At 46.5% G+C, this 12073-nt stretch overlaps 1 protein-coding gene across 7 annotated transcripts in view; it reads left to right on the plus strand.

Moving 5' to 3' along the window:
• The first annotated feature begins 1030 nt into the window (after window positions 1-1030).
• The window catches only part of PWWP3A (PWWP domain containing 3A, DNA repair factor), a 165832-nt gene continuing 154789 nt past the window's right edge, over window positions 1031-12073 (plus strand). For 4 of the 7 annotated variants that reach the window (XM_073686223.1, XM_073686232.1, XM_073686213.1 and 1 more), the window contains exons 1-2: window positions 1144-1282; window positions 6186-6285. In XM_073686223.1, the coding sequence (XP_073542324.1) occupies window positions 6229-6285 (57 nt within the window). In that variant the 5' untranslated portion in view covers window positions 1144-1282; window positions 6186-6228. Of the gene's footprint in view, window positions 1283-6185; window positions 6286-12073 lie in introns of those variants that run through there. The other 3 variants (XM_073686203.1, XM_073686195.1, XM_073686242.1) reach the window with 3 other exon arrangements.

Here is a 12073-nt window from a genome sequence, read left to right on the forward strand (position 1 = left end):
CCTGGCAGAAAAAACGCATGCGGATTGTACATGAGTTTTCCTGCCAGGGACATGCGGATGTGAAGCGTTCTTCACATGCATTTCCGCATGCGGGTTATCAAGCGCTTTCCAAGCGATTTTAGCATCACTTGGAAAGTGCTTGACAACTTGGTCACACTATATAATCCATGCAACCGGCATGGATTTTATATAGTGTGCCAATATATTAGTTAAAAGAAAAGAATAAGAATGATAAAAAATAAAGATTATACTTACCCTCCGGTGTCCCCCGGTATTTTCTCCCCTCTGTCCGGTCTGTTGTATGGGTCGCGGTGGTGTGAAGGACCTGCGATGACATCATTGAGTCATCTTACAGGTCACGCGACTGCTGATGTCAGCGGTCACATGACTAAACGACGTCATGGCAGGTCCTCACACCACCGCGACCCATACAACAGACCGGACACAGGGGAGAAAATACCGGGGGCCATCGGAGGGTAAGTATAATCTTTATTTTTTATTATTTTTTTTACAGGTTGTATGGTACCTGGGTCTGGATGACAGTCTCCTCTTCTCCAAACCCGGGTACCATCCGCACATTGAATCGCGTCATATCCGTGTGTGCAAATGTAGTCATGCGGATATCAAGCGATTCAATGCAAGTCAATGGCGGCAATCACGCTGCGTGTCCCCAAAATAATTGGTAGTGCTGCGCATTTTTCCGAAATGATAATCCGCAGTGTAAATTTCCGCAGCATGTGCACAGCACATGCGGATTATCATTGGGGACCATGGGGCACGTATTACCAAGCGTTTTCGCTGCGGAAATTCCACAGCAAAAATGCTTGAAAAACGCATAGTGGGCACGCAGCAGAGTTGTTTGAAAGCGGAAAACCACTTAAAGCATATAGAGAACAAAGCCTACAACCAGGGGTGCAGCCAGCCCGCTTACTGAATGCACGATGCCACCATGTAGCCCACCAGAGCCCTATCCGGCGACCACCGGAGCCCTGCCCGGCGTTTCCGCCATTCCGCCCCGCCCACAATGCAGGAACCGCCCCCTCTCTGGGAGGAAGCAAGCCTCAGCGTCGCTTTAATAGGCCGACACCGCCCGGCCCACATTCCTCCGGTCACGCCCCGGCCCGTGAGGAGAGGCGGGCAGGAAGAAGGGATACGGTAATGGGGTGTGTTTGCTGCTCGTCATCTATAGGGCGGTGTTAACTCGGTAACTGCCGACCCTCGGCGAGCGGCCTGTGGGGGACGCATGTGGCGGGGCTTGGTTGCGTGTGTTGTCCTGCAGTCCGTACGTATCTGCTCGTGTTCTCTCTGTTCGGCCGGCGGGTTCCGTGTGCTCTGCTCTATGGCGGCTGTGCTGCCTCTCTTCTGTCATTGTACCGAGCCCACTCTGGTCCCGGCGCTGTCTGCAGTGATGCCCGGACGTGGCGTGCTTTGCCCTGTGTCCCGTGTGCGGCTGCGCACTGTGCACCCTGCGGGGCCGCCGTCCCGCCTGACCCCCTGACTAGCCCATGCTGGCTGCGCTGCAGAAACGCAGTATGAACAGGATCCAAGGAGTTCTCACGGGTAGAAGAGGAGGGGCAGAGGTTGTTTTACCAATAATGGAGATTCTGGCAGAAAAGTCCCCATAAAAAGCTGTTCTGATGCCATTTCCAGCGTGGTTTCAGATGCGTTTTGATGGAATGAGTGAACCAGGCCCAGCATCTTGTAAGGGACATAGCCCTAATACAATTATACCTTATTGTCCTAATTCATGCCGTTCCCATATGCTAATGAGGTGCCTTGTGCGCCCAGGGCGTGGCCAAGCAGTATTTGTTTTCCCAGCTATCTCTGGCTCCTGGAAAGCTACAGCTGTCAATCAAATGAGAGGGCCATAGATCTGTGGGAAGTGTGCAGCAATGCCAGGGGGCACTGAGCCCCCCGTTACACTCCCTGAATAAAGAGCGGTTTCTGGCTAATACTGCAGTAGATTCGGGAACTACTATTCCACTTGGAGAAAGAGGCAAAAGGCCGAGTCATGTGGGGTTTCTGCTCGACGCACCGCTCCATATTCACTATTGATTCAATAGAAGCCGGAATATGATGTGCTGTTCAGATGGGGATCTTTCAGCACAAACTGTGAACCTGCTGTTAGGCCATGTGCCCACAATTCAGAAATGCTCAGGATTTCTCCTGAGCGTTTCTGCATCTCCCTGGCAGAAAAAACTCATGCGGATTGTACATGCGGATTGTACATGCGGATTGTACATGCGTTTTTCCTGCCAGGGACATGCGGAAGTGAAGCGTTCTTCACATGCATTTCCGCATGCGGGTTGTCAAGCGCTTTCCAAGCGATTTTAGCATCACTTGTAAAGTGCTTGACAACTTGGTCACACTGTATAAATCCATGCAACCAGCATGGATTTATATAGTGTGACCAAGTTAGTTAAAAAAAAGAATAAAAATGGTAAAAAATAAAGATTATACTCCCCTTCCGATGGCCCCCGGTCTTCTCTGGTCTCCCTGGTGTCTCGCTGTGGTGTAAAAGGACCTTCCATGTCATCATTTAGTCATGTGACAGGTCACGCGACTGCATTTAGTCATGTGACAGGTCACGCGACTGCTGACGTCAGCAGTCACATGACCCGTCACATGACGTCATGGCAGGTCCTTTTAGACCATCGCGAGCTGCCGGGGAAGCCAAGACGCATCGCTATGGAGACTGGGGGCCATCAGAAGGTAAGTATAACGTTGTTTTTTTTATTTTAATTCTTTTTTTTTTTTTTTACAGGTACTATGGTACCCGGGCCTGGATGAGAGTCTCCTCTTCTCCAGACCCGGGTACCATCCGCACATTGAATCGCTTAATATCCGCATGTGCACATGTAGTCATGCAGATATTAAGCAATTCAATGTAAGTCAATGGCGGTAAAAAACGCAGCGATTGCGCAAAATAGTTGGTAGTGCTGCGGATTGTTCTGCAATGATAATCCGCAGCAGAAATTTCTTCAGCATGTGCACAGCACATGCGGATTATCATTGGGGAACATGGCAGACCTTCTATCAAGCGTTTTTTAAGCGTTTCTGCGGCGGAATTGCCGCTGCAGAAACGCTTAAAAAAAACGCATAGTGGGCACACAGCCTAACGGTATGTGCACCTGACTGTACTCAACGGTTTTGGCCACCAGCGGGTTCGCTCTTTGGAGGGTTTTGTGGTGTCTTTTTTTCCCTCCATTGAATTATGAAGAAACTGCAAGTGGTTTCAAAATGCTCCAAGAGCTGTCCGGACGTCTTCTGAGCTCTCCCATTGACTGGAGTGTTTGCTAGTGATTGGCGTATACCTTTCCATCGGCCGCGGCCGTGGTGTGTGGCTGCGGCATGGGAACAGGAGACCTGTTCTTACATGCTGATAACAGCTCGTCTTTTCATCAGCCGGCCTGGCGCGAGGTCACGTGTGTTGTGGCTGGTGGGTGCCAGCAGATAAGAGGCGGTTCCCATGCCGCAGCCATAGACCACGGCTGTGGATGATGGGATGGGACGTGCGAATAAAAGCAATTCTGGCATTATTTCCTTATGACATTCAGTGTGTGGGCCGGTAACTTGACTCCGACACCAAATTGATATCATTTTATATCTTACTACTTTTGCACAATGAAATCACCTGTAAAAACCGCAGTACACAATACTTTATCTCTTCATTCTGGCAGTTTTTTTCTTGCACTGTTACATAGTTAGGTTGAATAAACCACCTAGGTCCATCCAGTTCAATCTTTCTCCCCCAATTGTACTCCATACACTAACACTTCACTAACGTACTGGGACTAGGCCTCACAAATGTATTACCATTTTTATTATTTATTATTATTTTTGTATTATTATAGTTTGGGTCAGTCCAGTTGCAACAATACCAGTTATATGTACTTTTTTTATTTAATGTTTTAGACTTTTTACATTACAAAGCAGATATTAGAATATACAATTAGGCCCAGAAATATTTTGACAGTGACTGACTCTTTGTGATTTGGGCTCTGCAGGCTGCTAATTTTTATTTAAAGGGAATCTGTCACCCCCTGGGATATATTAGACCGCTACTATGGGCATACAGTGTATAGAAAAGTAATGCTATACATACCTGTATGGCCCATAGTAGAGGTCTGAATGCAGAGAAAAGGGTTTTATCTCTTTGGTTTTCAAGAGGCTTGGCGTCCAGGGCCAAGCAATGTCCGCCTCTCTGGTAATTATTCCTCTAAATCGCCGCCTATCAGCCTAGTTATCATTTTCCCTCCCTCCTCCGCACGTCACAGGGCGTTGTGATGTGCGCTTTCCTTCCTCACCTCCTGGTGCATGCACAAAGCGTGGCTCTAATAGGCCCCGTTTTGTTTCCTCCCGGCCATGTCTGCTCTATTGCGCAGGCGCCAGGGAGTCGCTGTGACTTCCGCGCCAGGGACTCCTGGCGCATAAGGCTGTGTTCACACATTGCGTATTTCCCTGCGTTTTTTTTTTACGTGCGCATATTTTCCTGCTTTTTTTTACCTGCGTTTTTTTTACACAGGTAAAAAAAGCACCTCCATTCACACACTGCTTTTTTTCCTGCGTTTTTTTACGGAGGTGCAGGAGAAAATGAAGTGTGAGGAGCATGGACACCTGTATGTAATGTATGTGTCTGTGTGTCCTATGTGTACTGTCTGTGTCTGTGTTGTGTGTGAGTGTCCCCCTAGCAGTGTATGTACAGACAGCTTCTGGCTGCGGTACATACACTGCTTTAAAAGAAAAAAACTATGGATACTCACCTATCCGATGGATGGGAGAGGCGTCTGGTCCTGTGGCTTCCAGCATCTGCCGTGAAGTGATCAGCTGACTGTCACGTGACCGGCTTGTAAATCAGCTGACCGGAAGCTGGTAAGCTAGTGTTACCTGATCGCTTCACGGCAGATGCTGGAAGCGCGGGACCGGACCGGACGCCTCTCCCATCCATCGGATAGGTGAGTATCCATAGTTTCTCCTGCGCCTCCATAAAAAAGCGCTGGAATTACGCAGTTTGTGAACACCGCTGCGTAATTCCATCGCTTATAATGGGCACAATAGGAGAAAGCGCAGGACGCAGCTGCGTAAAATCACACAGTGTCTGAACGGCAAAGTGAATTTCCCATTCACTTTGCTGGCAGACACAAGGCACATTGCGTATTTTGAAAAAGCGCGCGCGAAAATACGCGATGTGTGAACGCAGCCTAACGTGAAGGTTTTCTGCTACACTGTGCTCATACAAACCCGGCCGGGAGGAAACCAAGCGCGGTCTATAAGAGCCGTACACTTCAGAATTCATCCAGCTGCGTCTGTCTTTAGTCACCTCATCAGTAAACACTAGAGACCCAGTGCAGGCCTGGCACCACCACCGGGGCAAGTAGCGGGGCCCTGAGCAGATGGGAGGGCCCACTTGCTGTCGGGCACCCCGCCGCACTATGGGACCCGTGAGCGGAGGAGAGCTGTGTCAGCGCCCGCTCTCCCCGCTTGCTCAGAGCCCGGCAGCCGGCACAATACTTGCCCCTCTCTGTGCCTCCGCAGCAGCTCCGGTCTCTTCCGCGTCCTCTGACTGTAACGTCTCAGGTCACAGGGCGTGGAGATGTCTTTACACTGCGCTGTCACAGCACAGAGCGGGAAGACGCTGGAGTGCAGAGCTGAGCAGCGGCAGCAGATGAGAATTGAGGTGAGTATTAAAAATCGGATTCCATTCGTAGCAATTAAATCCTATGCTTGTGTTCTCAATGGCGCTTTTTTTTTTTTTTTCCTGCTTCAGTCGGACATGAAAAAAAACGCAGCATGCTGCGATTGCTGGCGTCGAATTCCGCGTGCAACAGAGGAGATGGAGAAATTACTTTCTCTGTCTCCTCCACAGCTGTGCTGTGATTCTGTCATGCGATAGGAAATTTCCATATCAGATTAAACTCTGACATGCAGCGATTTATTTTTTTCTTCCCTCCCACAGACTCTGTTCGAGGAAAAAAAATCAGATGCGTGCACTGCCCCATAGGCTAACATTGATCTAGGTGCGATCCAATGGCTAGTCGGATCGCACATAGACCAATAATTCGGTCGTCTACATGAACCCTATAGTATGAACATTTTCCTGAAACCCTCTGTAGTGAAAGGGTTGAAGGAATTTATGTGCATTTCCATTATATGTGCTCATATACTAATGCCTATCTATTATTTAGGTGTCCGTGATGAAAATCCCCATGTGCATCAAGCAGGTGAACCATGGGTGCCCCAGCTTATGTTTTCTGTATGTGGAATAAGCGTTTGTGGCCAGCAAAGGTGAGTGCCATTTGTTTTATGTTTATATATGTGGAGTGTTTCCCTCTTTAGGCCATATTCAGACTGCTATAGCATGGCTATTTTACTGTAAGAATAGGATTTCATACCAGGAAACTTATTAGGAAAGGTTTTACTGGATGCAATCATGTTTTTTGGAACAAATATAATGTGCTCTGTTAAATACAATATTGCTATATACCATGTCCATGACATGCTTAACCCTTTCATCCCCCAAGGCTGTTTGCACCTTCATTACCAGGCTAATTTTTACAATTCTGACCACTGACTCTTTTGAGGTAATACCTCTGGAACACTTCAATGGATTCCCCTGATTCTGAGATTGTTTTTTCATGACATATTGTACTTCATGATAGTGGTGTAACTTCTTTGATCTCACTTGCGTTGATTTGAAGAAAAAACGAAATTTGCAAAAATTTTGCAATTTTCAAACTTTTAATTTTTATGTCCTTAAATCACAGAGTTGTCACACAAAATAGTTAATAAATAACATTTCCCTCATGTCTACTTTACATCAGCACAATTTTGGAAACCTAATTTGTTTTTGTTAGGAAGTTATAAGGGTTAAAATTTGACCAGCGATTTCTCATTTTTCCAACAAAGTTTACAAACCTTTTTTTAGGGACCACATCAGATTTCAAGTGACTTTGAGAGGCCTTTATGACAGAAAATACCCAAAAGTTATTTTTGTAGGGGCAACCGGAAAAAATGGACCCTAAGATCTGTTGTGCAATTTCCCCTGGGCACGCAGATACCCCATATGTGGGGGGAAACCACTGTTTGGGCGCACGGCAGGGTTCGGAAGGGAAGGAGCGCCATTTGACTTTTTGAATGTAAAATTTGCTTGAATAATTAGCGGACGCCATGTCGCGTTTGGGGAGTCCCTGATGTGCTGAATCAGTGGAAACCCCCAACAAGTGACACTGTTTTAGAAACCAGACTCCTCAGTAAACTTGTATAGATGTGTGGTGAGCACCTTGAACCCCCAGATGCTTCACAGAAGTTTATAACATTGCTTCTTGAAAATAATAAAAAAAATAATAATTTTTCCTACAAAAAATGTTTTTTAGCCCCAAATTTTGCATTTTCATAAAGTAACAAGAGAAATTGCACCATACAATTTATTGTGCAATTTCTCCTGAATATGCTGATACCCCATATATAGGGGAAAACTACTGTTTGGCGCACTGCAGGGCTCAGAAAGGAAGGAGTGATGTTTTGGAATGCAGATTTTGATGGAATAGTCTGCGGATGTCCTGTCTCGTTTGGAGAGCCCCTGATGTGCCTAAACAGTGGAAACCCCTGACAAGTGACCCCATTTTGGAAACTAGACCCCTTTGGGAATTTATCTAAAGGTGTAGTGACTATTTTGAGTCCATGGGTATTTTCCAGAAACAAGTAACAGTGGATATTGCTGAGTGACAATTGCAAACTGCCATTGTAGTGCCCCATACATTGTAGTGCACAGCTCATGCTTCTGGAGACACGCACCCGTAAATTAGGCAGGCTCTCACCACTACAAAAATTCTAAATGTGGTTTAGGCACACTGGGGCTCAGAAGGGCCATTTGGATTTGGGAGTGCAGAATTCATTGGATTTCTTTTGGGGGGCGAGGAGCCATAGCACTTTTCAAGTGCCTTTGTACTACAAGTAACGTGGAAATATTTCCATTAACAGATGATGGACCTGAGTGGGGGCTTTTTTTTTTTTTTTTTTTTTTTGATTGAGTTGAGGCTTTTGTTGGGAACATTGAATATAACATTTGGGATCACATTTATCCTGTGTACGCTGAGCACTTACGTCAGGGTTTCCATCTACAAGTTCTTCTCACTAAATTAGAATATCATCAAAAGGTTAATTTATTTCAGTTCTTCAATACAGAAAGTGAAACTGATATATTATATAGAGTCATTACAGAGTGATCTATTTCCTATTTCAAGTGTTTATTTCTGTTAATGTTGATTATGGCTTACAGCCAATGAAAACACAAGTCATTATCTCAGTAAATTAGATTAATTAACAAAAAAACGGTGGTAGAAAAAGGTGCACAAGCAACTGTGATAACCGCAGCCTTGAAAGGATTGTTAAGAAAAGGTCATTCAAAAATTAGGGGGAGATTCACAAGGAGTGGACTGCTGCTGGAGTCACTGCTTCAAGATCCACCACACACAGATGTATCCAGTACATGGGCTACAAGTGTCGCATTCCTTGTGTCAAGCCACTCATGACCAATAGACAATGCCAGAAACGTCTTACCTGGACTGTTGCTCAGTGGTCCAAGGTGTTGTTTTCAGATGAAAGTAAATTTATCATTTCATTTGGAAATCAAGGTCCTAGAGTCTGGAGGAAGAGTGGAGAGGCCACAATCCAAGCTGCTTGAGGTCTAGTGGGAAGTTTCCACAATCAGTGATGGTTTGGGGAGCCATGTCATCTGCTCGTGTAGGTCCACTGCGTTTTATCAAGACCAAAGTCAGCGCAGCCGTCTACCAGGAAATTTTAGAGCGCTTCATGCTTCCCTCTGCCGACAAGCTTTTTGGAGATGGAAATTGTATTCTCCAGCAAGACTTGGCACCTGTCCACACTGCCAAAAGTACCAATACCTGGTTTAAAAACAACAGTATCACTGCTTAATTGGCCAGCAAACTCGCCTGACCTTAACCCCATAGAGAATCTATGGGGTATTGTCAAGAGGAAGATGAGAGACACCAGACCCAACAATGCAGACGAGCTGAAGGCTGCTATCAAAGCAACCTGGGCTTCCATAACACCTCAGCAATGCCACAGGCTGATCGCCTCCATGCCACACCGCATTGATGCAAAAGGAGCCCTGACCAAGTATTGAGTGCATTTACTGAACATACATTTCAGTAGGCCAACATTTCGGATTTTAAAAACATTTTACAAGCTGTTGTTATAAAGTATTCTAATTTACTGAGATAATGACTTTTGTGTTTTCATTGTCTGTAAGCCATAATCATCAACATTAACAGAAATAAACACTTGAAATGGATCACTCTGTTTGTAATGACTCTATATAATATGAGTTTCACTTTTTGTATTGAAGAACTGAAGTATATAAACTTTTTTTTGTCACCCATGACGGCACAACGAGAGAGGGGATCTGCCCTTCAAGGACAGGAAACCTTCAACATAAAAAGGGCGGTGCCTCTCTCCGCCTCAGTGGTTTCCTGTCCTTGATGGGGGACCTTCCTTCTCGTCGGCAGCGACAGCAGCAAGTTCAAGCTTACCGGGGCCGGTTGGTGGTGGCCGGGCACAGTCTCTGCTGCGGCCGATCCCGTGGTTCCTGGAAGCGCCGCGGGGGGCGCCGACATGTGGTCTCCCCGCGGATTTTTCTTCAAATATAAAAGCCCTTATTAGGTCTGAGGTACAAAAATCGTCTAAGTCGTTTTCCCAAGCATCCCAGGCCCATAGGGCAAAACCCCCACCCACCCTTTCAGACTCTGAATCCGATGAGGGAATGCTGGATGACTTTTCCTCTTCGGATAGCGAGGCAGGACAGGTCATTGTTTTCCCCTGGAAAGTGTGGATAGCTTAGTAAAAGCAGTCAGGTCCACAATGGGGTTAGTTGACCAGAAGTAAAAAAAAATCGGTACAGGATATTATATTCGGCACCTTGGATTGGAAAAAACAGAGTTTTCCACATTAATGATAAGGTGCAGGGACTTATCAGGAAGGAGTGGGATAGGCCAGAGAAAAAGGGTCCCCTTCCATCCTCCTTCAAAAGGAAATATCCCTTTAGTGAGGAAGATACCGCTTCCTGGAATAAAGTCCCGAAGCTGGATGTTGCGGTATCCAAAGCTTCTAGAAGATTTTCTCTCCCTTTTGAACACACAGGGATGCTGAAGGACCCACTGGACCGAAAGGTAGACACCTTCCTTAAGGGTACTTGGGAGTCATTAGCAGGGGCATTGAAACTAGCTATAGCAGCAACCTGTACCGCAAGATCCCTTATGGTTTTGGTTAGACAGGTTAGAAGACCAGGTTAAGAACGAGTCACAGGACTCCATTCTGGCCTCTCTACCTGTATTGAAAGGAGCAGCGGCCTTCTTATCGGACACCTCTGCGGATTCTGCCAGATTAGCAGCAAGATCTGCAGCCCTGTCTAATGCCGGCCGTAGAGCAGTCTGGCTAAATTGTTGCCCGGGGGACATACAAACGAAGGGAAAGCTATGTTCTCTTCCGTGTGAAGGAGATTTTCTTTTCAGTTCCTCTCTTGACACAATTCTGGAGAAAGCAGGTGACAACAAAAAAGGATTTCCTAAATCTTCCTTCTCAACTTTTAAGCTGTCCTTTCGGAGGAAGACATTTGGCCACAGAAGGACGTCCACAGAACAATCTAGATGGGAGGATCGTTCCAGGAAAGGGAAAGGGTTTTTGTTCGGCGGGCCCTCCCAGGATAGTCGCAAACCGCCAAAATGACACTCTATCCCAGGTGGGAGGGAGACTCTCTCTTCCTTCCAGCCTGGCAAAGGATCTCTTCCTTCCAGCAAGTGGATCCTCAATTTAGTAAAATGAGGTTTAAAACTGGAATTTCTGAGGAACCCACCAGAGAAATTTATCCCAACTGCCTTAAGATCCTCTCTACCAGAACAGCGGGCACTGGAGGAAGAGATTTCAGGTCTCCTGCAAAAGAACGTCTTGCTGGAGGTATCACAAGAAGAAAGAGGGTTCTATTCCCCCTTGTTCCTTATAAAGAAGCCGGACAATTCATACAGAGTCATCCTCAACTTGAAAGGCCTAAACAAATTCCTGAACATTCCATCATTCAAGATGGAAACCATAAAATCAACGATAAGCCTTCTATTCCCCGGCTGCTACATGGCAGTGTTGGACCTAAAGTATGCTTATTACCATGTGCCAATCCATCACGACTTTCAAAAATACCTCGGAGTAGCCGTAACTGTACAGGGAGTCGTCAAGCACTTCCAGTACAGAGCTCTTCTCTTCGGCCTAGCAGTAGCACCCCGCATATTCACAAAACTTATAGCGGAGGTTACGGCTCATCTCAGGGAGGAGAACAGATTGATCATTCCGTACCTGGACGATTTCCTAATAGTGGGCAAAACTTACGATCACTGCCTGGCCCAAGTGGATTAGGTGTGCACCATCTTAAAAAACTTAGGATGGTGTTTAAACCTAGAAAAATCAAAACTGATCCCGCATACAACTCGGATCTTTTTAGGCCTTACTCTGGATTCGGTTCGACAGGAATGCCGCCTGCCCGAGCAGAAAAGAGCGAAATTAAAAAATGTAGTCTCTACAGCCATAACAGACCCAGTAATGACTCTCAGGGGGGCCATGTCTCTGTTGGGGTCCCTCACATCCTGCATCCCAGCGGTATGCTGGGCCCAATTTCATTCAAGAGAATTGCAATGGGACGTCTTAAAGAACGAAATCATCCTCAGGGGACATCTGGAGGGCAGGTTAACACTCACACAAAATGTAATTCATTCTCTGTATTGGTGGTTAGAGACAAACACATTCCAGGCAGGCGTCCCCTGGGTTCCCCAATTTACCAGAGTGATTACTACGGACGCCAGCCCCAAGAGGTAGGGGGCGCACCTAGCCAACCGCCCGATACAGGGGACTTGGTCAGAGGAGGAGAGTCTGGAGTCTTCCAACATGTGGGAACTACGAGCAGTAGAGAAGGCACTAATCAGCTGCTTACCCCTTCTACGAGGGCATCACATATAAACTCTGTCCGACAACCAGGTCACGGTGGCATATGTAAACCACCAGGGGGGAACTC

The sequence above is a fragment of the Phyllobates terribilis genome, unplaced genomic scaffold (genome assembly GCF_046119375.1).
Source record: "Phyllobates terribilis strain yellow unplaced genomic scaffold, ASM4611937v1 Scaffold_1__5_contigs__length_1240528914, whole genome shotgun sequence".
NCBI classification, from domain to species: Eukaryota; Metazoa; Chordata; class Amphibia; order Anura; family Dendrobatidae; genus Phyllobates; species Phyllobates terribilis.